General features: G+C 44.3%; 2 protein-coding genes across 5 annotated transcripts in view; both read right to left on the bottom strand.

Moving 5' to 3' along the window:
* Positions 1-697, bottom strand: part of YEATS2 (YEATS domain containing 2) — a 48633-nt gene extending 47936 nt beyond the window's left edge. The window contains 1 exon segment of the mRNA XM_032697269.1: positions 658-697. The gene's annotated coding sequence lies outside the window, so the exon portion shown is untranslated.
* Positions 698-2823: 2126 nt separating this feature from the next.
* Positions 2824-25939, bottom strand: KLHL24 (kelch like family member 24). Of its 4 annotated transcripts, none has more exons than XM_032697397.1 (8): positions 25839-25939; positions 25637-25738; positions 18095-19082; positions 13010-13194; positions 11922-12040; positions 10675-10863; positions 10055-10243; positions 2824-8913 (listed from the first exon to the last, which is right to left on the bottom strand). In XM_032697397.1, exons 3-8 carry the CDS (start codon positions 19012-19014, stop codon positions 8713-8715), a joined length of 1803 nt encoding a protein of 600 aa, XP_032553288.1. In that variant the 5' UTR covers positions 19015-19082; positions 25637-25738; positions 25839-25939; the 3' UTR covers positions 2824-8712. The 4 variants fall into 4 exon arrangements, with proteins under 4 accessions (XP_032553288.1, XP_032553285.1, XP_032553286.1 ...); XM_032697394.1 differs by lacking the exons at positions 25637-25738; positions 25839-25939 and adding exons at positions 22507-22594; positions 25231-25411; XM_032697395.1 differs by lacking the exons at positions 25637-25738; positions 25839-25939 and adding exons at positions 22507-22594; positions 24477-24564.
* Between the last annotated feature and the right edge of the window lie 1698 nt (positions 25940-27637).

The raw sequence follows: 27637 nt of genomic DNA, 5'->3' as shown, positions 1-27637 counted from the left end.
CCAGGGGCTAGAGATCATCCCACAGCTGCACAGGGGAGCTGGTATGTTCTGTACAGCCCAGAAGCTTCAAACGCCTCCCGGACCCTGCTGTTCCCGACAGGTCGGGTGCCCACATCCTCAGCGGGGCTGTAGCGGTACAGGGCCCCCGTGCCCCGCTGCCCATGAGGGGCAAAGAGACCCTGCTCGGGATCCCGAGACTCCGGGAGAGCCAGGGCTCACTCCGCACAGGCACCCCCGCCGCTGGAAGGGGGAACTCGGGCACCCCAAGCACACGGGGAGAGCCCAGAGTGCCCCAGCACCAGCAGGGCTGCCCCGCTCCCCGCCGCGGGGTCACACACCGGCCGTGCCCCGTCGAGAACCGCCTAACGCGGGCCACGACCCTTCCCGTGAGGGGGCAGCGCGTCCCGCCGGGGCGGGAGGGGCGCGGGGCAGGACCCGCAGCCGCGAAGCCGGGCCGAGGCCGCCGCGGGGCACGGTGTGGGAGTCAGAGGTGTCCGGGGTGACGGCGGTGGCGGTGCCGCCGCGGGGCGCGGAGGGCGGAGCGCTGCCCGCGGCCAGTCCCACGTGCGGCGGCGCCGCTCCCCTCCCCCGCCGCGCACACAAAGCCGCCGCCGCGGTCGCGCTCCCGCCCCGCGCCGCTCCCGCCCCGCCGCTCACCCGCGCTCCGCCACTGCCCGGCCCCGCCGCCCGCACCGGCTGCCCCCGCCCGCCGCGCCCGCGCCACCCCGGGCGCTCAGCGCCGGCCCCCGCGGGGCCGTCCCGCCGCCGCCGCCGCCATGAGCGCAGGGCCGAGCGCCGCCCTCGCCGCCGGGGCGGGTCCGCGCAGGCGGGCAGCGCGCGGGGGGCGGTGCCGGGCCGTGAGGGGCCGCACCTGCCGCCGCGGGCAGGGTCTGCCTCTCGCAGCACCGCGGGGGCAGAGGACGGCGCGGGGAGCGCGGAGCTACCTCAGGGAAAGGGTCGAGCCGGCCCCGTGGCGCTGTGGGGGCCGCGCCGGCCCCGCCGCGGGCGAGGAGCGGGCTGGGGGCAGGGCAAGGCTCGCCAGCGGCACCTCGGGGACCGAGGTGGGCGACGCCGCCGCGTTCCTGTGTGGAGAAACGGGTGCAGTGCCCTGATCCGGACTTGCTGCCTGGAACAACCGTGTTTTAACGCGTAATAGAATTTGGGGAAGACATTTTAACACAGAAGATACTCCACGAAAGGATGTTGAGAAGGGCACTGAGGTGCTGGAGCGGGTCCAGACAAAGGCGGCGGCGATGGTGGAGGGTCTGGAGCACAAGTGCTGTGAGGAGCGGCCGGGGAGCTGAGTGTGTTTAGCCTGGAGGAGGCTCAAGGGTGACCTTATCACTCTCTTACAACTCCCTGACAGGGAGCTGTAGCCTGGTGGGGGTCGGGCTCTGCTCCCAGGCAACATGAGACAGGACAAGAGGACGTAGTCTCAAGCTGCACCGGAGGGGGTTTAGGTTGGACATCAAGAAGAAATTCTTCACACAAAGGGTGATTCGATATTGGAACGGGCTGCCCGGAGAGATGGTGAAAGACTGAATGTGACACTTAGTGCTCTGGTCTAGTTGACATGGTGGTGTTCAGTCAGGTTGGACTTGACGATCTCAGAGGTCTTTTCCAACCAAAACGATTCCGTGATTATATGATTAGCAAATGAAAAACAAACAAACAAACACTAAAACCAAGAAAAGACGCCTGGGCTGATGAGGTGCAGGATAGCAGCAGCCCACAGCACATGCCACCTCTCACAGCCAGGATGGCAGCCCTCACCTGCCCTTAAATAGGCTTCACAAAAACCTTGTACCATACTTACTGCTCACCATACTTCATATTCTCTCAAATCAGAGCTAAAATTGTCCAAATTAGTGCAGTTAATGCCACAGTTTGGTTTTTGCCAGGCTGCAATACCTGTCAGGTGCAGCTAATGGCATTGATGCTTTTGTCTGGTAGTCTCATGGTTTGTGCAGTGAGCTGTGAACCAGCATAAATTAGTGTCCTGCTCACTCATGGATTTGCAAACTTATTTATGAGGCCACTAATTTGCAAGTACTTGACTGTTCAAGGCTTAGCCCTTAAAATCCTTTTTTTTTTTTCTTATTATAGGACCACTACTCGTCCTCTTTTCAGAACATTTCAATGTTTTAGGGAAGTAAGCAAGATTAAGATTGCACAAAGAGCAAGTTCTGAGTCAGATCTAAAATACACATTACATGGAAGAGGAAGCCACGAGTACAACTAGTATTCCACTAGTATTTGTAAAAAATGTGGTATTAAATCAAATGATCCCTCTCAGTTCAAGTGTAATAGTACCTCTCCATCACAGTCTGACCCGCTTACTCCGCCATCTGGGAGCAGGACCTTGAGATGGCCAAGTAGCTAACTTCAGGAAAATAAACTTTCTATGATTATTTCCAACCTGTGTTATTGCCAGTCACCTTCCTAGTGTTATGTGACCTCTTCCTGATTTCCCATGCTGGTTTTGCCTTCCAAGTCCACTCACACTCTTTTCTCATCACAGTACCAAGGACAAACCAGATTTCACATGCCACCCATGTTTTTTTGGTTTTCTTTCAAGTTTACTCCTCTCCACAGCCTCCAGCTTGCCTTTATTCCCATTGGTAATAAGTTCTGTGTTGAAGACAGAAAGACGAGAAGGGAAAACACGTAGACTGGGAGGCAGAAGAAAGATCAACGGATAGAGACTATACAAGGGGCAGAATCCGACAAGTTAAATGACCCAGAAAAAACAGGAGGGAGGTTCCTCCTTGCTCCACCAAGCCCCACCCTGGAACTTCTCGTAAACTAAATAAACCACAGTGAACTATTCAAAAGGCAAATGTTTATTAGGTACATTGAACTTTAAAAAACTTTCAAAGAATTATGCAAGAAATATATTTAAATATAACAGGTGTTATTGCAATTGTGCTACATAACAAAATCACTTTTCTACTGTCAGCACAATCTGAAGACCTCAATGTTATATGCAAGACACGTTACATTGACTCTGGCACACAGTAAGTGGTCTGAGCTTTCCTGTTCAATCGCTTGTGCTGCACCAGGCTGTTCTCCAGGACAAAGTCAGCTCTTCGTGGAACTACGGCTTTTATGTTTCAGTAAATAAAGGAACTGGCAAGGAATAACACAAACTGCTGTTTTCCTCAGCAAAAAAGGAAAATCAAAACATGATTTCAGGCGAAGATACAGTATCATATGAGTAACAGTTCAGGAGGTAAACTCTCCTTCCCTGGCCAAGTAGCTCCTATCAATCCGACTCCAAATTGCTACAGGTGCACCAAAGGAGAATGACTCATAGGTCCAGCATTTACACAGATGAAATTAGTAATAGTACATTACATTTAAGTCTCTTGATTTGCTTATTGCCATGCTGCACCACATTATTGCTTCATATTTTGTATCTTGAACAAGAGGTTGATGACTTCAGAGAGTTCAGAAATATCATAGAGGCTACTGACTAAAACAAGAAACTGTACATATTAAGGTCAGGAAGTCAAAGACTAACCTCAGTCCTTTGTCACTGAGGTGTGCTGGAAACAAAAAATAGACAAAACCAAATACTGATTTCCGTAGATTATATCTGCCATAGCACTGTATGAATGGAAGCATTCTAGGCACATTCTAAACAAGAAGTTTAACTATTTTAATTAAAATGAATGGCAACATTTATTTCTCTTAGAGAGACATTAACAGTCCAGACAGTAAGACCAATCCTAATAAAGGTGCAAACTGGGAGAAGTAATCCAAGCTCTTTTTCACAATAGATAAAAATATAGGTGAATTTAAGGCACAGGTCTTTTCAAAATTAACATACATTCTTTTCTTCGAAGCTAAGCATACAAAGTAAGCTATAATTACATTATTAACAAGCTGTACACAGGGGCTTTATGTGCCTCACTTATAACAGGACTATCCGAAAACGATCAGAGAATTATTCACACGCAGATGTTCACACACAAATGTGAGCGTAGATTGGATCCCTACAGCAGAAAAAAGAAATGCTCCTGTAATAGTTTACAGTTCTTAGACACTAACGTTACCAAGGCTGTATACTTTGATGAACTTGTGTAACGTTAGTTAGGGAGGAGAGCAAAGGCACCGTGCAGAGAACACGAGTCACTTCCGGTTTGGTGGTGGTAGGAGCCTGTTGTGTGGCAATGCTCAGTAGCACTGACATAGTCATGATGAACTGACAGCCACATCCATTTTTTATTAATGCTATCTGAAATAATTCCATATTGAGGAAACTTGTGTGCCAAACATATTAAAAAAAAAATTAAAAAATCACTGCTTGGCCCCCAACCAGACAGCAAATTTCTGCTTAGAAATCTCATCTTACCATTTAGACTCCTTTTCTGAGTATATGTTGCTCAGATTTTTTTAGCCAGGCACAACAAACCTTTTCATTTGTACTTTCTTGTGTGCATGCAACTACATCCAGATGAAAATATTCATTGTGACTCACAGTGATCACGTCTCCTGAGTTTCTTAAGGCTCTTGGACTGGTTTTTGCCATCTTCCGTGGAAGGAATAAACCCCACATCTACTTGCCTAGTTGGGCAATTCAGAAAGATGATGCTTTGGCTTTTCTGAGCTCTGCCACTGGCAGAGCATAACTGTATCTGCACATCTATTGCTCCAGCTGAGTTCACTGAACGGAGACACAAAATATTTTTAACACCTGAGTTTCTGCATCTGGAATTGCAAACTTGTGAGCATCCAGAACACCTTGGTTTCAGCAAGCCCAGCCACATGTACAAACCCCTCCTGCCACCTCTCCGCTCCAGGGAGTTCCTCTTGTCTCGTCTCTTTGGAGCTGGACAAAGCTCACGGCTCTGCCCCATCGGCCTTGGGCAGGAGGGGAACCTGAAGTCACAGGCAGTGAGCAGGTCTCCTGCTTCTCCTTCTGTCCTTACAGCTCAAGTAAAGAAAAACCAAGATAAACTGAGTATCACCAAGATAACGTGGTGAACTCAACTATTTTGAGGAAGAAGCTGGAACAGACAGCAGTGTCCTTACTCTCAAGCTTCCTCTAAACCTCTGTCAAAGTGAGCATTTCCTCTTCCTACATCATTAGCCTCTCTCAAAAATTTGCAGTATTAAAAATATCATTTAAAAAGCTTCAGTAAATTATGATAAGGTCCGTATCAACATGATCTGCATTAACATCTCTGCTTCAGAGAGTACCACAAAGCAATCTTTGATGAGAACTGCATTGGCGCCAATTAAAATAAAAAGTGCACAATCTGGACCCCTTGGTGCTGGAGTGGAAAGCACAGTGCCCAATTCCCAAAATGCAGGCACACAGTACAAAATGACTCATCTGATGGAAGAGATTCCACAAATTATGCCTACTTAAGCATTATCAAGGAGGGAGCCTACAAGTACAACTAACATGATTCCCAGGAACTGTTCCGTGCTTGATGGCTGTAAAAGGGGGAAATGCTTCAGCTCAAAGCAGAAGGCTGGAGGCTGCTCTGTACTGCAGTACTGAAATTGGTGATTCAGAACCTTCCAGAACTCCGGCTTCAAGGAAGCATCAACTTTCTTTTCAATTAACATCACATTATTAAGAACAGAACTGGACATCAAAATGGAGAAGAAAAATATTTACTCATTCCTGTTCAGTGAAGACAATGCTTAAAAATTATTTTTTAGGTGTTACTTGGAGATACTTGGGCCCTCTTCCCATGTGTGGCTGGACTGGAGTTACATCTTCGTGCAGGTGCTCTAGAGTTACCAAACCTATCACCATTTATGATGGTGATTATTTTGATTAGAGTACATGGCTTTAATAATTTTCTTTCCTAGCTGAGACAAACCCCTTCCACCTCCCCAGCTTCCTGCTCAAGCCCATAAACTACAAGCAGCTAAATATGCATAATAGTGACAGTTTAAATCTTGGAATTCATTTATACCTAAGTGAAATGCATTGGAGAACAGGTGGCTCAGGAATGCGACTTCCAAATTAATGCACCCTTCTAGAAAAATGGTTCATTTTCATTAAACCAAAGTTGAATCGTTCTTTTTCTAGTACATCTAAGAATAATTGTTGTAACAGAGCAGGCCATAAGTGAAAATTATTTACTGAGTTAACAAGCAAGAAGAAAATCTCACTGCCTGTTGTAAGGAAATCACTGCATAAGTAACTGCCATTAAGCACTGCTCCACATCTGTAACTGCTCAGCACTGAATACAGGTTATCAGGAATTGTAAGCAGAAGTTTTCTTCTGCATCTACATTTCTGCATTTACTGTTCATTAAACGCTGTCATTTTCAAAATAATAGGTAACAGTAACAGTACATAAATTGTTAGAAAAGACAACTAAACTATAAAATGCATCTTCAAAACCATAGAAAGCAGTATCTTGTTATTTACAGAGTAGTGCAGTATTATAAACACAGATTAAATGACACTGTTCTACACCTACAGAATAAGGACTGTTTAAAAACAGTTTAGCATGACAATCAACATTACAAGTCTGAATACAAACAAGAAGAAATCAAAGGAGAGTATTTTTCAAATTGCATCTCTAATTAAGTGCTTCTAGAATTTTTGACATTTTCATTTAAAATGATGGCACAAGCTATATACACTGTTAGCATATAGTATCAGTTACTGGGCAATTACCATTGCAATCAACAGACCTTATTCACAGGTACTGAAATTGCTTTTTCAAAGTATAACTTGGTGAGCAGAAACAGAAGGAATCTAGAAAAGGATTAATTTATCTGACTCATTTGTCTTGCATTACCGAGGGACTTTCTTTTTAGGGCAATGTGGATGTACCTGCTCAGGAACTGACTTCCTGATCAATCACTGATATGCAGATTTGTATTTTATCAGTATTCTTATTCAGCATATACAAAGCAGTGTTTGGTATCCAGCCAGAAATTGAAATTTGTGTCCTTTCCTGAGGTTACAAGTCAATGCATCCCAAAGTACAGCTCCCAGTGCTCTTTAAAAGTCATGACCATGTTACCGAAAACGGTGACTCCCAGTTTGGCACAGCTTCACTGAGGGTCAGAATTTCCATCTCATGAAGAAATACTCTGGGAAAACACATGAGGAAAGTCCAGAGGAACAAACAACGTTCCAGATATGGTGCTTATTTTCACCCTCCGAGCAATCACAGAGACCAGAATCCTGAGGCCAGGGCTGGCTCTGCAGGGATTTTATGGTTTTTCTTCTGCCCTGGCACTGACCAACTTCCTTACTGGCTGCTGTCCTCAGAATTCCTTTAAAAGGCAGTTCCTGAGGTTTTTGGTGATTAACAGGAAATTGGTACACAGACAATCCTATTCATTTTCCAACTCTTAAGTGCTATTTCAGTTTTTATGAACTCTGTGCCTCAACTGTACAACTGCGCACTGGAAATAAAGAGACCTAGAACAGAAATTTAGAGAAGACTTAAAAAAAAATACCTTTACTGAAAAAACCCCTAAAAAATGGTGGTGTGTGTCAAAATACAGGCGCTTCCTTGGCTTCAAAATTATCCAAAATACGTCATACGGGAGTCACCTCATATGGCTACATGGACAGGTCCACAGATATTTTTCTGGTAACAGTAGGGACCTTCCCAGAGCTTCTTCTTCATCTGTGGCAAAACAGTTTATATGGTAGTTTAACTGTACTGAGTGATTGTCTGAAGAAAGGCCAAGAAATACTTGGTGGATATTCTGCCATCTCTGCAGATGAGATATCCAAAAAATCAATTTATAAGCTGTAGGGCACAACCCAAGTCCCTAACTCTATCGTCAGGTAATTTATAATGTGATTCAGGTAAGTGGAAGAATCCAGAGTTCATCATCTTTTATTTCTTTAATAGAGATACTTTGCAGTGAGCAAAGAGAGAACCCAGTAACCTTCAGCCTTCAGCCATACTGCTCACAAAGGTAAAAACCGGGATTCAAAATTTGCTTCACAGACACATGGCCTACACCCCCCTGGTTTTCCATGTCATGTAGCCTTGTACTTCTGATGGACATCTATCTACACTATGAATAAGGTCCACAGGGTTAAGGTACCCAATTGTCACTGCAGTGTGTTGTGGTGGCTCACAAAACAACCAGTTTCTCCTTCAGAAAAAAGCATTCCTCGGAGACTCTCCTATTTGTCCTATGTAGCTTGTTTTGTTGACGCTTTTTGAGGTTTTAATTCCAAACCATCCATGATCTGACATTAAATCTGCTTGGTTAAGCCAAGTAATCTGCCTGTAGGAATGCTGCCTACAAACTACAATTATTTAAACTTTTTAAATTATAAATAATTATCTTAGATGATTCTTTGGGATCAAAGAATCTATTTTTCCCATTAGCAGAACTGGAAACACCTTGCAGATATTGCTTCTTAGGACAGAGGCACAAAAGCTTGTGAAGGCACTTTCCCCAAAAAGCTTCCAAGATTTTAATTACTAATCACACATAGGGCAAATTTGCTGACCACTAGTACAACATACTGTTACTGCTCTTGTATCAGAGTCCACAGCAGATAGAAATGAACTCTGGTTACTGGGTAGGTTTGGAGACTTGTTTTGTCAGTTAAATGAACCCTTTTTCTAAAGGCACGGGATATAATTTTCATACGACACTTAGGCAGGGAATTCCCACTTCAGGAATCTTTAAAAAGCCTGTCTTGCAGCAGACCACTGGATTCATTCATGCAGTTTTCTTCTTTTTTTCAGGAAAAAAAAATTACAGTTTAAAGCCTTTTTCATTATATCTATGAATGGTCACACAGCCATGATACGATACTGGCCTGGGCATGGCTGCTACTCCTGTGATAATGCCCGTTGCAGGGTCATAACAAAGAATAGTGTCTGTGGCTTCACCATTTTCCCGTCTTCCACCAAGGATATAGATTTTTCCATTACACACAGACATGCCACAATTCTCCTGTTTCAAAGAAACACAAAGGAATACATGATTATCTAAAAAGACCTTGATTCATGCATATCTGCCCCCAGTGCAGGAGGGCAGCACTGATTCCTGTTTGTAAACAGGCCTATACTATTTCCTCCTGAAAGGGCCAATGCAGAAAGGACAATAATTAAGAGAAAGCAACAGCACAATCCTACAAAAAAGACTATTTCAGGTCTAAGCCTTCACTACATAGCTCATACAAGGGATATAATGGAATTCAGCTGAACACTGTACTTACTGTTTAAAGGTCTGAGATAGGGAAAGGAGGAGAGAACAAAGGTTTTCAGAAGAGGGACCACAGTAGGTACTATTAATGCAAAAAACGGGAACAAGGAGAAGCATCTTAGAGGAGTAACAGATAATGAAGAGGGATGTAAAAGGGGAGAGGAAAAAAAGGCATGACTAAAAGGAGTGCATAAGAAAAGACTGTGCTATGTCTTACTTGAAACACCGATAGGATTTTATTTCTTCCTTAAAAGCAGGCATGGAAAAAATATTCAGTTAAATAGAGAACTCAGATCAAAACAGAGGAACAGAGGGAAGGCCAGGAAAAAGAATGAAGTTCTGTTAAGGTAATACCACCGTAATAACATCAGGAAATGTAACTGATACATGCATACTTTGCTACCAAGGTTAAATTCTGTGTCCCATATGTGGCAGTGACAGAGACCTCACTACTCAAGTCAGAAATTTTCTGTGCTATACAAAGGGGCTTTTTCACACTGTAAAAACAGCCTTCAATATTTGTAGTTACACTGAAAGGCTTTAATCAACTACAAGGAAATTACTATCTTCAATCTAAATCAAAACATGCAGCAGAACCTGACAGAGTTAATTTCTATACAACTAAAAATTCATCCATTATACTGTTACCCTGTACTCCAACAGTAACAGCTCCCAAAGTTTGGACTGGCTAATAGTGACACCCAGCTGAAAAGCTACTGGTACAGAAAATTCTTCTGTGAGGTTTTGAATTACACAGAAGAGGTAAAGCAAAAAAGGAATCAGAAATGCAACTGTATCAGAGTTAAACAAATGCATACTCATTTCATGCCAAGATGATAATTTCAAAAACTACGTTTCAGCTGTGTGCAGGTCTTCTATTGTTAATTACCTGTCTGCTGAACGTGTTCTGTACATGCATCCAGTAGTCCTCAATGGGATCATAGCAGTAGATGGCTTTGGTGAGCCCACCAGCAACGTAGATCAGGTTGTTTAAGGACACGGCCGTGATACATCTCTTGGCGATGGGGATCGTTGCACGGAGCAACCAAGAATTGGTGTCAGGATCGTAAGACTGAACCTGAAAACAAATACAAGCCTTTCACATTAACAGTCTAACTGAAGTAACAGCCTGGCATGCCCACACAGGTTATACAAGAAGAGACAAACAAGCAGTGCCTGGTGGGCAACACCTCACCCAGAAAACGAAGTCAATATAAATATAGGTCCATATATCAATGTCTAAACATGCACTTGTATTTGACATTATTTTCTGAACACTCAGGTTTAAGAATTCACAGAACTTGTGAAGCCAGTGACAGTATCCATGAGAAACACCACAGGAACAGTATATCCCTGAATTAACATTTTCTACTCCGTATTTTTTGTATGATAATAACACCATACTCCCTTCAGCAAAAACAGTTAAAGCGGACCTCTGCAGGATCGGGTTTTAACCCAGCAATGCTGTTGCCTGTGGGCAGAAGATGCAATACAACACAACTCACTGACCTTGTCAGAACAGGTGTTGTCATCAGGCCCACCCCCGATGACAAAGAGTTTGCCCACACAGCTGGTCACAGCCGGGGAGCTCACGGCCTCTTTCAGGGGAGCCACCTCTGTCCAGCGGTTGGAGAACGAGTCGTAACACTCCACACTGCTGAGCCTGTTCTGCCCGTCATATCCCCCAACCACGTACACCTGTGCACAGGGGTAAAAACTGCCATTATTTCTTGGGTAGAGGAAGGGTTACATTTAAATATGAAATTAAATTAATTTAAAGCTAATTTGCTAGGTATGCGAAGGGATACTTTTCTCAGATTTTTAATATATACACAGGAGAAGAAGAATGCAGTCTAAAAACAAAGGGTAAAGACTTCCTGGAGAGTTCCATTCAGTCACATGTGGAATGACACTGCAAACACATGCCAAAGCACAGTATTATTAATACTACGATAGAAACTTCCTGTTTGAATGGCATTTGTTAGAAAAGGCATTTCTCTGCATTTCTCTTTTTTTAGATGACATTCAGCAACAGCAGCAGCAAAAGTCCATCTGAGTTTACCTTTGCTTTTCCGTGTTTTGCTTTTCCCTACTTACTTACAGAAATATTTCCTCATCTCAGTTTGTAAACTCTTTCCTGCCCCTTCTCTCATATTTAAGTAGCAGAACTCATTATTTATGTCTACTTGCTTCTGTTTGCTCAGCTGCAAGTTTCATCTCCGCCAAGCCCAAGGGATACCACATGCACATCCTTCCTAAGTTTCACTAACAGAATCCCCACAGGCAGTTGATCCCAACTACCCATTTTATGTTCAGGCATATACACCTTCAAAATACAGCAAATCCTCCTGTTTCCACACTGCATGTGTTCAGTTAATTTCAACATAAAACATTAAATAAAAGATACCACATTCAGAGCAACACCAATTTCTGTTAATAACTGCAAAACTGTTAGACCTTTGACAGCACTTGTGAAGTACAGGATAATTCAGATGCTTCTTTGCTTCCCAAAAATTTGCTTCTTGGGAATAAGACACTTCAATGATGAAAAAAAAAAAATGACTGGGCGGTAGGATGATTTTCACGTCCAGGGGTAGCGTCTGACTGATAAAAAGCCTAACTGTTTGAGATATTAAAGTATTTTTTAAACTATTTGATATGAAATACAAAGTAATACTAAAGTGTTTTTTCTACTATTTTCTTATCTACATGAAAACATCTCGACTATAAAAACAATTAAAATATACTTCTCTTACTTTACCAAGAAGAACAGCCATTTTATGTCTCCATCTGCCTTTATTTAAGGAAGCAACTCTGATCCAAATGTTAAGTTGAGAGTTATAAATCCAGACATCCCGGCTATTGATTCTTCCACCTTTAAAAACAGAAATATGCCGATTTGAATAATTATTGTATGGGAAATGCTATTAATGTGCCCCTCTACAGGGAGCAATGAAAACTTAGTATCACTTTTTGGGTGATCTATCAGTATCTATAAGTTAGACTGAAAAAGTAATTTCCAGTGGATTTCAAACACAAAAGCACACAGTGAGTTATACTCCTTATGTTTGCCTTCCTCACTGACATGCTGAGATCACATTAGATTATTTCTTGAATGCATGTGAATGGCTTTTGCCCATGCTCTGAATTCAGATTTCCTGTAGTGTCACTGCCTGGATGAGACACCCAAAGTCTTATCCCCTGAAGTGCCCTATGGCACATCCCTAACACCCGCTGTTCCTCTGTCCTGTCTGTGCACATCTCCTTTGTTTTTACACTCTGTTCAAATGACACAGGTACCACACACCTGAGGAAACAACTTCTTCGGCTGAACTGACTCACAGATCGTGGTGGCTAAACCATCAGCTGCACCCTGTAATTTTCCCTTGCTAAAGGACTGCTGGGAAAAGCCTGCTTGAGATTTTTTGCTTGTATTTTTCCCAGCTGTCACTGCAAACAGTCTGCTGCTGTATTTTAAAGCAGTGTACTGCATGAGCTGGTCTCTTTAAATACAACTGATGTCCTGGAATCAGCTGTAAAAAACTGCAGATTCATACCAAACAAAAACTCCAGAAAGCACTTTTGTTTACAGTAAGATTGCGCTGGGGCTGGTTTTCACCATTTACATCAGAAAGTGACTTTCAGCCAAGCTTCTGGAAGTTCACAGTACAAAGATCTGCCACACTACTTAAAAAAATCCCAAACAACAAACAAGAAAACAATCCCCAATCAATCATAGAATCATAGAACGGCTTGGGTTGGAAGGGACCTTAAAGATCATCTAGTAATGAAAAACAACCAATCAAGAAAAGAAAGAAATCTTAAACTTTTTAGGATTATTCACCTGAAACAAGAATATCATTCCGTAGAGCACACACGGCATACTCAGACTTGGTAAACTCTGGAAGTTTAGCCAGTGATTTCCACTCTCCTGTTACGGGATCATAGCACTCCGTGTACGGCAAATTAAACCCTCCAACTCGCTCACAGCCTCCAACAACAACTATCACCTCAGAATAACCAGTTGATCTAAAAAAGCAAACACAGAAAACTAAGATGTAGGAGATATTTATTAGTACACGGAGGCCAAACAACATCGTCTTCAAAAATGTGTGAAAATCAGAAAATTTACTATTTAGTGTTAACTTCTACAACAAAAAGAAGAGTCATTTAGCAAACAGAGGTTTCACTGTTTCCAGCTGTCTCGTTACACAGCAGGTGTCACTGACAGGTGCCCAGAGTAAGTGGTGGAGTTCCACTGCACAATGTTATATGCAAAAACTGAATAATTAAATAACACAGAAAGCCCTTACTTTAACAGTATTTTTACTTTGTGTACATAGAGAGATCAGAAACCAAGTTCAAGCAAGACCTGTTTCACAATGAAACCAGTCCTGACGTTCCCCCTGAGTTTTACAAAATCAATACTACTTTACATTGCTTAAATATCCAGAAAGTTTAAAAGCTGAAGGAATATATAGTCACCAAAATAAGAGAAAAGAAAGTGGCCTTAGAGCCAATGCAAAGTAAAGCAAAAAACAAGAGTAGTGACAGGAGGAAACATTAAGGAATGCTGAAATAAAAATTCAAGCCTAAACCAAAAATTAAAACTCAGTGTGAAAAAAAAATTAAGCATTAGACAGTCTGCAATGTACACAAGTAGGCCTTTAAATTCTATTCCACACATTCATTTTCCTTCTACTAACCAAATGTTTTTGTATTATACATATTCTACATTCACAGTAATAACAAAACCTCTTATTTATTAATTCACATTTGAATGTAGAGACTCAACCATCTTTGATGTGCAAATCAAACCGTGAGCACCTTTTATTCCTCCTCTCAAATTTCTAATTTCTTGTCATCATTTGTCAAACTCCTTTCTTTTCACGGCATTTTTAGATTAAAGCATTTTGCACTGACATATTTATTTCAAGGACTGCTGTCAATTAAGTAAAACTGAATGCAAGATTCATTTTATTTTTGATAAGCCTTTTTGTCGTGTCGAGCTTTGTACGATGATCCCAATGTGAACAGACATCTCACAGAACAGACATTAATACCATTGCTGAGAACTGCAGTCTTCTCTCAAAAACAAAAGACTCAGAACTGCCTTTGAGGTAAAAATTGCGTGATTTGCCCCCAAAGATCCTATTATAAACTTATGCACATATTCACCTATAAATCCTGATGAAGTTTTCCCCGTTTTGAAACACCAGAAACAAAACTAGTCGGCCCTTTTATCTCCTTGTCACCACACGCTGTAATTTAAATATACCATACATCTTTCTACTCAGAATATTGTCAACAGGAAAAGGCAGTGCTAAATGGTAACATCCTACAAGATGATACAAATGAGATGTGTCTGAGGAGTGGCACTTACGCACCTGAACCAGGCAGAAGAAACTCTCGGCAGCTGCTCAGCTTTGAAGTCAGGCTCGTTCCTGGTTTCTATGTATTTACTGTTACCGGTTTTTGCTTTTTTGAGGAACAACTCTGAAAAGAATCTCTCAAAGGATAAGAGAGGGGAAGTTCCTGTGCCAGCAAAGCATTACTGAGGAAAAGAACTTCCGTAAAAGCAAGACGCTCAACTCGTAATTTGCCACAGAAGCAAATCCAGATACACCAGCTAATTGTGGGTACAAAGAGGTTTGCCTGAGGATTACTTTCTAGATTAGAATCAAGGCCTCCACTCACATACTGAAAAGCTTAATGTATTTTAAAAATAAATGAACCAAAAATCTTTGCCCAGAGAGAGCTCTTTATGAATTGTTATGATGAAATCTTTCTCTGTAAAGAAAATATTCATTTAGCACAGTATTTCAAATCTACAGAAAACAAAAAAATTTCCCAACATTTTAGTACCTGTATGACCATATTTTTTATTCAGTTAAGAAACATTTCCTCCATTACATTTTCTTGGAGGAGTCATGCACTGTATAGGTTTTATGGTTAGTTCCTAAAATTTTTTTGCAAATGACAAAGAGCACGTTACTTTAATAAAAAAAAGTAAAACTGTGGTGGAATTACACAAAAACAACATACAGGCAAAGGCTAATTCCAGAAGAGAACTAAGGATATATCTGAGTGGAGGTTAGAAAAACCTGTGACCTCAACCAGTAGCACAGGAAGCCCTCCCTGTAGCCCTCAGAAGAAACAGTGTGAGCAAAATAACAGAGGTGTTAAACCAGGCACTAGAGATCCCAGGAGGCACTGTCCCACCAGGAAGAGGTGCATAAAATAGAAAAGGGGGGGATGGAATACGACCAGCAGTGCCATGTAATTCCGTGCATTCCCCAGAGCAGGTTCCCTGGGGGTCCCAAGTTACACAAGGCGAGAACACCAACCCGCACAGCAAGAGCTGGACAGAACCCTCGTAGTTCAAAGAGATTACATTCGAAATCATGTGAAGTTTGGGAAACAAATTACAGAAAGTCTGGTAAGTCACTATTTTTTATTTCCCCAATGTCAAATCACTTTTGGGTAGTACATGAAATAGCAGACAATATGTGAAGTGAAATAGAAACCCACCTCTCCTTGGGGGAAAATGAGGGACTACATTAAAGCTTTCTAAAGGCAATCAGAAAGGATGTGTTAAAATGTATGAATGTAACAACTTTCAGTTAAAGAGAACACTCACGGGATGGTAACTAGGCAGGTTAAAAGAAGCTTTGATGGAAAAACTCAGAGGTAGATGAAAACCTGAAGACAACTCAAATCACACAGTAGGAAGAGCCTATGATGTCTTTTGTATGGAAATGCATTACTGCTCACTGTCTGGTCTCAGCTTGGAGATTTGCTGTGCAACACAACCAGAGGGGACAGGAGAGACTCCAAAGGAGCAGGAGAGACAGCCTCAAGATGTCACTAGTCCATAACCGAAAAGCTCTTTCAGAAAGACCTCACTTGTCAATGATGCCTTAGTGGCAAAGAGCAACAGTTATGTCATACTTTAACTTCAATTCCCTTCAGGTAACTCTTCACTGGCTTCAAAAAGAAAAAAAAAAATCAACTTGTTTAAAAAAACAAGTTGAACTCACTTCACCCATAAGTACATCCTATTTATTACTATTTATTTCCCAAAGTTTCAACAAAAACACTTGTGTGGGAATTTCTTGTCCTGCAGCCTGTCTCCTTTTGGAAACAGTTTATATAGAAAAGAAATTGGAGGAAGGCAAGAAAGAAGGAAAACAGCTCTCCAGCAACCTGTCCTCTCTTCCCAACCCCCTGCTGAAATGCCCAGAAAAGGTGTGGTGAAAACACAGGAGAAGGGGGACCTGGCAACTGTTTTAAAATATGATCTCTTTTTGCTATAGGCAACAGAAACAAACAGGCAACAGAAACAAATGACAAAGAACTATTCCGTGAATGTAATATAGAAAAGGGGAAAAAATTCCTGCTGGGAAGCCAGCCAGTTTTCCTCTTTGTAAATTACTTCTCTTGTTCCTGCCTACTTGAATTCCCAGTGCAGTTTAACAAGCTCAGCAGTAAAACCAACAAAACCCCCTGGCTTCAGAAATCACCTGTATTAGGCAGGGTACTTCATGTGCAAACTGGAGCACTACACTGAGGCTGCTCAAATTCTCAAGCACACACAAACCATGCACTGGCAAAACTGCTGGGTCTGAGCGTATTTGCCTTCTTTAGCTAACTGAGTAATAGACACAGAATAAACATCACACCAAATACACCGCACACTGTCAGAATTCCAATGGTCCCTCCCTCAGGCTTGGACTCAGAAACAACAATTGCACCAGTTTCCAAACTGCCATGACCCAAACACTTCCAAAGACCCTCCACCACAGCACTGTGCAGCTTAGAAAATCTGGCAGCTTCGCTGCAAGGAGTTCAAGAGTTTCTTCTCTCATGGCAGGACTGAAGACTGGAAAGCCACTAATGGGGCAAACATTGCCAAGTATTCTTTTTCCCTCTTAAGGAAGCCTTTAACTGCTGCCAGAAAAATAAAGGTTTCCTGAACAGTCACTGTAGAGCAACCACATATGAGTAAGAGCAAGCAAAGAGGAGTAACTCCTAACACAATCTGTCTCGACCAGATCATTGCATCACCTTAATGCAACATACGATTTTATAAATACAGCTTAAATCAAGTGGAGTTGACAATAAACTATCGTGTCAACTATCATTGACATGAGGCTGGGAAAATATTTTTCAGGAAAAAAAGAATCATAACCACCATTGCTCATAAATGCCACTAATGGATTCTTCCTCATTTCTTTTTGCAACCTCAGTCATCTATTTGTGTAACGCATTATTAAGTGGCAGCAATTCTGAATTATTAAAATGTCACAGAATAAACACTAAATACTTCAGGAACTGTTTCATAATTCTTTAAAAATTACAATATTTGGTTTCTTTACAGTTAAGAACCTGTTCTACTGTCTATTACGAATACATGTACTACTCCATCTATAAAGTATTTGTGATGCAGCAAGGAAATGCTCTGAATACATAATATCCCCATCCACATCCTTTGTGGTGTGCTGGACACTTGCATGACTTTGTTAGAAAAAGAAAGGTTGGGAAATGCAATGGTGTACTTGCCACAGCACATGAAGTTCTCTTCAGGACACTGCTATTGTATGAAATACTTTTAAGGTCTCCCCTAGCAAACATTAAACTTAAGAAAGTGTTTTACTTGCAAGGTAATACAACTTTACTTACCTGAAGAGTTGTTTATTTCATAGCAATAAAGTGATCTGTGCAGAAAGACTCACTTAACTCACATTTTCAAGACATCTGTGAGCTTCATGGCTTGTGGGGAAGTACTGAAGAGTAACTGTAGCAGCTCCAGAATGCAAAGCAAAATAATCTGCAAGAGATTTTTCTCTGGGCATATGTTTATCAAACATCTGTGCAACAAACTGTGTCCTTCTCCTACAGAAAAAAGGAAAAAAAAAAAATTCCTCACCTGCGTGGTCTAGTTCTGGGAGACATCATCTCATTTCCAAGGATATGGTATCGTCTGGCTTCATGCAGGAGCTGATAGCACTCTGGGGAATTCTGAATCAGCTGGTCCACCTCCACAGTCTGAACGAAGTAGTTGGGGTGCAGGAGCGGGAGCCTGACGTGTGTCAGCAGTTCGTGGAGCACCGGCCGGCGCAGTTCCACGGCGCGGTACACCCAGCGCATCACGGCCTCGAACACCATCTCCTCCTTGCTGATCACCAGCTCGTCGCTGCAGATGTAATCAATGAGCTCATCCTTCCCCAGCTCTAAGAACTCTTCATGCTGGGACACATCCTCAAATGTCTGCAGCGCAAAATTCCTGCACTTGGTGAACAGTGTCTTGAGCGAGTGCGTATCTGCGAAGCGCTGGATTCCCAGGCAGTTGCAAGGATCCAGCTGCTCTTCCAGGAACTTGGCGCAGGCGTCACGCAAGACACTGATCTGAAAGAGACTCGATGTTTCAAAGAGATACTGCACGTTCTCCGTGGTGATTTTCACCTTGCCCGTGTACACGTACTGCAGAAAGCAATCCATGGCCTCGGCAAAGATGCCGTTGATCTCCACCAGCATCTCCCGGCTCTCCCGGTGGTCGTTGCAGAACATGGCTCTGAAGTAGCTGCTGCAGGCCGAGAGCACGGCGCGGTGGCAGGGGAACTCCCGGCCCTCCACGCAGATGATCACGTCTGTGAACAGCCGGCTGTCCCGGAACTCATTGAAGATCTGCAGGATGCTTTCTGCGTGGGATGATCCCGAAGAGAAGTCGAAAAACTCAGGGCCTGACAACGACTTTGGGTCCATTTCAAAAACTTTCCGCTTGGTTGCAGGGGAGTCTCGTATCCCGCTCTCCTCTCTATTCAGTCTGCGTCCCAATATTAGTACCATTGTTACATCAGTTGGCTATAGAGTCATTGAGAAAAATTTGCAGAGTTTCTCCTTCTCAGTGCTACGGTCTGGAAAATTAAAACATTTCAGTTTTCAGTCTAGCACAACCTCAGCTTCATCACAAGAATCAGACAAGATACTTGTTTGGTCACTCTAAGAACTGGAGCAATTGTTGACCCTTCCTTGAGGTGACACAATATTACAGGGCAAAGTACCACGCACCCTGCACAGGGCAGTGCAGCACTATCTGCCACACTTTAAATACAAAATATACCCAGAAAACAGGTGTCCTAGATGGCAAGTTCTGAATGTCCCAGCACCACTGGCATTGCATTAATGTTCAAGACAAAACCCTCAAGATCTCAGCTCTAGCAAATCACCTGACTAGGCAGAAGCCAAAGATTTCCTGGATAAAAATCCAGAGCCTGGACTTTTCACTTTTTTCAGAGTAATCCTCATTTCAGCTGGAGCCTCTGAGTGCTACTCTAACAGCACTAGCCAAAAAAGGTGGTGGGGGGGAAGACTGAAATTCTAAAAATGAAAGTTCAGCTTAGAAATCACCCCATTTTCATTATAAAGTCTATCATAATGAAGTCTTATAATACTCATGTTTAATGCCATTCTGTGATCTCAACAAACAACCTTGGCCATAAGTTTTTACCTGTTCATTCCTAACATCTAAAAATTAGTTCACTGATAATCTATGATTCAATTGCAAAAGAATGTAAACTGCTAGAACACAACACAGAATGAAGAATAAACTACATGTAAAACTAATGGAAATAAGAACCAAGGGGCAACTTGCTGAGAACATGGATATTTTGTTTCCACAGTACTACTAGAAAATAATTACTAGCAAAACTTTTTGCTGAAACACCTTCCAGTTTCAAGTACAAGTGTAAACGTTCCCCCCAATGTGCAAACACACACTCACATTATCAGAGCACTGAGGTTGCAAAAATCAAACACTCAAACGTTAGCATATGCCAGTAAGTTTCTGGGTGAAGAAAATGCAGCTGACTTTGCAGATAGTGCATGTTAGAGGCAGTGAGAACAACCAATCTAGCAGCAACAGGGCCTTTTGCCTCTGCTGAACTTAAAAAATACCTGGATAAACGTCCACCAAAACACATTTGAGGCAGCAAGAGGCTGGGCAAAACACCCTCTCAGACCTCACACTGGTATAATTCCAAGTGCTTATGATATGTCTGCAAGGACATGCACTGAATTATTTTAAAAGTTTTTTTAAAGGGATTTTTTTCTTTTTGTCTCCCAAAGGTTAAATTCAGTTTCCCTGAATACACAGCCAGGAAACTTCAACTCCTCACAGCAATTTCATTTCCTGATGTGCTTGCATCCTCAGAGCTGCAATTACCCAGTCCCAGACTGGCCACGTCATCACCTAATATAGAACACAATGAATGTGCTTTTTTTAAACGGCCTTTTTACATGGCACCTTTAAAAGGCACCATCTGAACAGCCAGCAAGGAAAGAATGTGTGCTGTACCTTTACTCATTGAGAAAACAGGCTCTAAAAACTATCATTCTCCCTATAAAATTTTTTACACAAATTTACAAGGTAGATTCTTGGTATGGCTCATTCACCCTACAAAATTTTAATTTGACTTACAACAGGGCCAGTTGTCGTTCTGATGCCTGAAAAACACTGTTGCAATGAGCCTATCTAATAACTGATTGCTTCAGAGAGACTTTAACGAGACATAAATAGACAGTCTGATCTGTAACTGATACTCTATCCCATGTATTGCACAATGATTTTACTCAGTAGTGACGCAGGCTGGATACAAAACAAAACCAACCACCACCAGCAGCACCTCACCAGCAATGTTGCTAACACCCCTATCCCTTACACTGAATCTCATCTGCAACTGCACACTACTAGCACAAGAAAGTGGGCAGAAACAATGGATCAGCAGCAGAAAAGGGAAATATAACAATGAAAATATGAATATAAACCCTAAAGGCTTGATTCCAGCATCACAGACTTAAATCAGAATTTCCCCAAATGGAGCTTTTCCAAAGCAAAGTTAGCCTGAAATCTCAAACAAGACCCTGACCCATTGCATGAAAGGGGAAAACACAGCAACTAAGTAACAAAACCTTCGAGATTAAATATTTCGCATTATGTGAGAAGTTAAAACTTAAGACAGCACTGTATTATGCAATCACTAATAAGGGGAAACGAGGTCTAGGTTAGGACTGCACACTGAAGGAACCTTTATGCTTGGAACAACACAGAATTAGTGGTCAGTAAACGATTTATTTTTCTTACTGTCCTAATGGTTTAAAGAAAGTGGGGAATAAAAAATAATCCATGGAATACAAACTAATCAAGGGGGTAAATATTGTACATTTACAAATAAGACACTAGAAAAGAAAAGAAATCCACTCCATTGCAGAACTTACTGCCTTTGAATGTACTATCCTTCAATCTCTGTGCAGCTAATCACTTCTCAGGTGGCTTCAGCAAAGCAATTTCACAGGCCTATCAGCAACAGTGTCACATGTTCAGCTCTATCACACATATGTGTGGCCTTCCTGCAAATCTTGCTCTGGCAGTTTTAAAATGTCACCTTGCAGCTGCCTGCCCCAAACTGGGAAAGGCAGAGGGGAACCTGTGCCTGAGGCTGAGCTGGTTAGTGAGCAAAGGGCCAAACAAGGGGAGATATCCTTGTCTGCACCTTCCCTGTATACAGAGGTACCCTACCTGCCTACAGACTCTGCATTATAAAGCACCAATGATTTACAGAATTTAACATGTGGATCTCTTTAACAAGTTTAAACAAAACAAAAAACAAATGCGTTTTTCTGAAAGGCAAGTACTGGGAATTATTAGATCAAAAAGAAAAAACGATGCAAAATGTATTGGATTGCTTGTCTGAACAAGGGTCAGCAAGGACAGACCTTAAGTCTGTTAAATCAGTGTCTGCCCATTCAAAAAACTGGAAGGAAAAACACAGATCACACTTCCAATCAACAGGTTTTAAAAATGCTTTACAAACACAGCCATGGCTCTAACACGGTTGCTACCTGCACATACACATATCTCTGAATTAAGCTGGGTTCACCAGAAGTTCAAGTTCCTTTATTTCTTTCACCTATACTGTCTGTAGGTCTTTCTATACAAGATGTTCCTCAGAAACAGCCTAAGAGCCCATTCAGAGGCTGGTAAAAGAGGTCTATAACATGTTTGCCCTGACACCTTCCAGCAGTAAATCCTCCTATGTAAATTACTTTCATGATGCACTAAACTATTTTACCCCTCTCCCTCACTGACAGCTCTGCCAACAGCTGGCAGCTGGTTCTGTCTTCCCTGTGTGTCACAGAGCTCCTCTGCCCCACCAGCAGAACTGACAGAAAGCAACAGAGGAAACACACGGTTGGGGCAAGGCCCTTTGGTAACACCTCATCATCAGCTGTGCCCGAGCCTTGCCCTCAAAGCTCACCCTCGGGGTGTAGTTTCGGCAGTACCTGAGGCTTGAGCAGGGGTTGTGCTGCTGCCAGTGGAGGTGGCGTCCAGCCCGTGCCGCTCCCCTGGCGTGGCCGGACCGCTGACTGCCTGTGGAGGGAGAAAAGGAAGCGCTGGGAACTGCCCCGGGAAGGGCAGAGCCACCAGCACAGCCCCAGTGCAGCCCTGCGGCCCTTCAGGGCACGGCTGGGGCCGCCAGACAGGTCGTGTCTGCTGCTCCCTGTTAGTGTCAAAGACAGCACCCCCGAGGTACCACAGCCAAATCCGCAAACAGAAACGGTGTTTTCATTCCCAGGCACGGGACCTGCAACTCAGGTTTGGCCAATCCTAGTTCTTTCTTGATTTCAGGTAACAGGATCTGCAGGCGTACTTCATCTCAGATGGTTGGTTACCACAAGAGTCAGAGAAAACAAACTCCAAATGTATCGACTGCAGATCACTGGCTAAACCACAACACGTGCTCTTTTTATTTTTAAAGGAAGAGAAGAAGAAGAAGAAAAAAAAAAGAGTAACCTCTTCCTCCAGCAAAAACTAAACACTTTTATTTTTGTCTTTGAGATACAAAAAAAGACCAAAAGTTGTTAGTTTTAAAGCACTTTTTAAAAAAGAAAAATTATTCTTGTTTTACAAGAGAAATTGAGCATTTGCACGTCTAAAATAAAAAGTCTTCAGGAATACCGAGTAACTAGTAAACAAAAATTCACAGTTATCAAACTGATTGACATGGTAAGGGGTTAGCTGCACTGTAGAAGTTTTTTATTGTAATGTAAGGTACTATTCTGATTCTAAAAAAGAATGTCAAAATTCAAGAGTAATCCAAGCTAATGACACACAAAACCAAGCCTTAAATGCCCTCTAAAGTCACCCGGCAAAAAAAACAGGAACTGATTTGGACATGAGAGTCATGATTATTAAGTAAAATCAAAACAAAAACGTGGCAAAAAGGAACATCTTTAAACTGCGCAGAAATCTTCAGCTACCCTTTAGTAAGTGAAGAAGTCCTTGAGAAAGGCACACACGCACTGGAGGGGGAAGAAAGGAGGGGAAAAAAGCACACTGCGTAGTATTGTTCATGTATGGGGAAGAAACCGTGAGAAGTCACAATCCTTTTCCAATTTTGCTAAAACAAACTAAACCAGAAGCCGAGCCCCGGCCACGGCCCCATCCTGCTGGTGGGTTCATCCAGATGCCCTCACACCCGACCCTGGGCAGTGCCCGCCGGGCAGGAGCGCGGCCCGGGCACGGCTCACCCACGGGGCCAGGAGCGAGCAGGGAGCGCTGGAGAACGGACCTGTCCGCACACAGCCCGGGCGAGCTGCCGAGAGCACGGCTCGGCGCCGGGGCGTTCTAGCCGCTCCCGCAGGGAACAGCGCGGCCCCGAAACCGAGCCCACTGAGGAGCCCAGGGGCTGGAGGCGGCGGCACAAAATGGCTCCTCCCGTCCCGCCCTCCAGCTCACCTTCACCCCGGGCCGCCCGGCCCCGCCCCCCGGCGCTCCGGCCAATCGGCGGCCGCGGCCCCGCCTCCCCCAATGGCCCGGCCAATCGGCGGCCGTGGGGGGCTCCGGGGGGACCCGCGTTACGAAACCTCGCGGGTGGCGCGCGGGCAGCGACGACCCCCGCCCGCTCCGCCCGAGCGCCGGCACCGGATCGGGCCGGGCGGCACCGCAGCGCCCCGCCCGCCGGGCCCGCTGCGCGTAGGGGGCAACAACCACAACACACGCACAGGGCATACACACAGCCGCCGTCCCGGCGCACCCGCGCTGCCAACATCCCTTCCCCGCCGTGTCACCGCCGCCCCGCGCTGCCCGCAGAGCCGCGGACGCGCTGCTCCCGCCGCGGCGATAACGGTGCCGTCCGGCCCCGCGCCCCGGCCCCGCGCCCCGTCTGTCCCGCAGCAGCCCCCGCGCCCTCCCCGGGGGCTCCCGGGACCGCCGCCCGAGCCCCGCGTCCCCGTCGCGGCCCCGCACTCACAGCCGGGAGCGCCCCCGCCGCGCTGCACCCGCGGGAGCCGCGGCCGCCGGAGTCGGGTCGGTTCCGCTCGGTGTGAGCGCAGCGGTGCGATCCGCAGCGGTGCAGCGCTCGGGCCTCTCCGCCGCCGCTCGCGCTGCCAGCGCCGCTCAAAACAAAGGGGCCGGCAGGGCATGTGACCTCCGAGCCACCGCACATGATGTCACCGCGCGGCGCGGCGCTGGGAGCTGTAGTCCCGCCGCCCCGCCCGTGCACGGCGCCGGGAAACGGGGCTCGGTGTCCCGGGAGGAGCCGGGGACAGGCGGCGGGGACGGGAGAGCCCCGGCGGCAGCGGCAGCTTCTGTCGCTGCGAGTTCTTGCCACCGCATTCCCTTTGCCGGGACCGGGGGCAGCGCACCCCCGATGTGCCGGGGCCGGGGGGAGCCCATCCCCCGGTGTGTCTGGGGGAGCACATCCCGCGATGTGCCGGGGCCAGGGGGAGCACACACCCCCGGGGTGCGCCCGACCCGACCGGTCCGTGAGCGGGCAGAAGCTTCAGGTGCATCGAAACTAGCGGTGCATTGGGATGGCACCTTCTAGGGTGACAGTCCCGTGTGGCAGCTCCAGGGAGCCCTACCAAATGCCCCCCAACAAGAGCCGTCTCCCAGACCAAAACCAACACCGGAGCCTGGGGTAGCTCTTCAGACTACAAGACCAAAACCAAAACTATTACATGAAAAAAAATAAAAATAAAAATAAAAATAGAATCTTTGTCTACCTGCGGTGCAGCTTCACCTAATTCCAAATTTCCAGTTGCTCTTCAACAGTAACACAACATGGAGTGTCCCTGCTGACCACAGAAAGCCAAGGTCAGCTTTAAGCTCCACTGTCACAGCTGGGGGTCGCAGCAGTGGCAGCCACTCAACTGCAAATATAAAAGCAGGACCCTGGTGTCATTGCCCTGCAATTTCATGAGCAGGTCTGAGCCTGTCCTGAAGCCCAAATTCACTTCATATCCAAACTATTTGGACACTGGCCCATGCTCCAATACAGGCGACGGAACATGCCTGGGAGTATGGGAATTTATTTTTGCTCTGCCCTTTAGCATAAGCAAACTTGCAAGCCCATAATGCAGAGTGGGAAGGCCAGGGCAGGGACATGCATGCTTAAATTAAGTTCACTACCTGATACTAAATGAGGCCTTATGCAATGCCGTGGAGCTGATGTGGGCAGGTAACTGGCTGTGTTCTCCTTCCTAGAAGGATGGCCTCTCCCTCTGGCCCCTACTACCAAGGGAGAGGGAGAAATACAAGTTCTTTTATTAGCTCCCACCTACTTTGCTCTCCTTAATGCTGGATATCAATCCCAGGCATAATGTATCTTTACCTTTGGTGAAACTCTCCAATCCTCTGACCGCAGGATATTCTCCTTGGGCCCTTCCCGGGATCGTACAAAGCCTTGTGCTCTTGGCAGTAGCTGATGGTGCTCTGTCACTGAAACTGTAAGAAGAGCAGTGTGTGCTCAGGACTCCAGGACCGACTCCCTCTGGAGCAAACTAGGCTCAGATTTTCATAGGCTGAACGGGCTCAGCTTTCCCCTGGGGTCGGGTAAACTGGAGCTTTGCAAAACAGTTAGAACTATTAATTAAAAGGCTATGCTCTGAAAATAGAGTGGAAATGTCTATTGATTTTGGTATGTAAATTGTTTTCGTAAAGATCTTAAACAATTGAAACCTTTAACCATTTTGCTGTCAAGCTAGAACTCAGAACTGCCTAATAGACTGCATTAGAAGTGAGAACGTTCAGTCCATTTCTCATCCTCTGTCTGGAAAAGCAACAAAGACCCCAAACAACATAAACAGCAAAGAGAAAATCAGCAGCAAATTCACCTTATAGACTACAGGTGTGTTGCATTAACTTATTTCACCCACTGAATACAGAAAAAGTTAATAACCTGAAGTCTTACTTGCTACAAAGACATTAAATCTAAGAAGTATATGACCTCAGGAAAATGTTTTGCTTAAAATAGATCTCTTATCTGCTATATCCTCTTGTCTGCCGCAGTCCTTTGAGTCTGTAACTCTTGGGGTCAATATGAGTATGCAGAGTTCACTTGAGAAAACATAAACGAGATTAAAGGAATGAGTCAGAGGAAGGAAAAAATCAAAACAGGATCAAGATACCTCTGAACTGGCTTGAAGAGACAATGTTTACTCTAATAAAAACTGCACGTGGCAAAAATACCTTGTGTGAAGAGGGTAAATGGAGCATTTAAAAAGAAAATACTAATTAAAAATACTCATTGAGCAATCAATCATTTCATAATGTGCTCATATATGCATGTGGTCACATCCAGGCACTTCCAGTTCTGAAAGCCAACGTCACCGAGGATGTCTGAAATTAAGGATACTTGAGTTGCCACTACATCCTATTGCTCTTCATTCCTCTGCTAGCAGGGGCATTGCCTGTTCTTTCTCAAGCTGTGCCAAGCATTTCTCTCAAAATAAGCAGTTGCTGCCTGAGAAGCTGAAACTGATTATTAAAGATTACTCATTCCTATAAAGCTTTGTTAATACTTTTTTTAACAATGTAAAGTACTTGTAAAGCATTTAGGCCAATGTTTTCCAAAGAGGTCAGTGATTTTGAAGATTTTGAAGGCTTCTTCAGGGCACTGGAAAGGTTAAAACCTAAAATTAGAAGCCTGCGTGAAGGTTTTGGCCTGCGTCCACCAGTGTTCATGTGTTTTTCTGGTGGTGTTGGATTTGAATACCACCCCCTCCAGGCACTTTTCAGACACACTTCAACGATGCAGTGGGCCACCTAAACAGGTCTGCGCATTCCTCCAGATAGAAGCATTAACTGTTTTGGGAAGTTGTGTTACCAGTACACTCCCAAGAACTTTCCTCTGCTGTGGGGAGTGTGGTGGCTCCTTACCATATTTTTCTAAAATTACGGAAAACCCAGAAGGTTTTCAAGTAGTTCAGACTCACAGAAAACAAAACCAAAGAAAGTCCATGACTGTTGCTCACGGACACTTACGCTAGCCAGTCTGGGGAAGAGCTCGGAGCTGAATGACGGAAGAGATGAAGGTGAGCAGCAACAACTGGGAGCAGGAGGATGAAGAAGAATATAAAGGAGGAGAGTCCAAGAGTCCCTTATCCTGATCTTCTCAGAGAGAAGAGAGCA

The sequence above is a fragment of the Chiroxiphia lanceolata genome, chromosome 10 (assembly GCF_009829145.1).
Source record: "Chiroxiphia lanceolata isolate bChiLan1 chromosome 10, bChiLan1.pri, whole genome shotgun sequence".
In the NCBI taxonomy this organism is placed as follows: domain Eukaryota; kingdom Metazoa; phylum Chordata; class Aves; order Passeriformes; family Pipridae; genus Chiroxiphia; species Chiroxiphia lanceolata.
The sequence above is the reverse complement of the archived record's forward strand: the minus strand, read 5'-3'. Positions and strand labels throughout refer to the sequence as shown.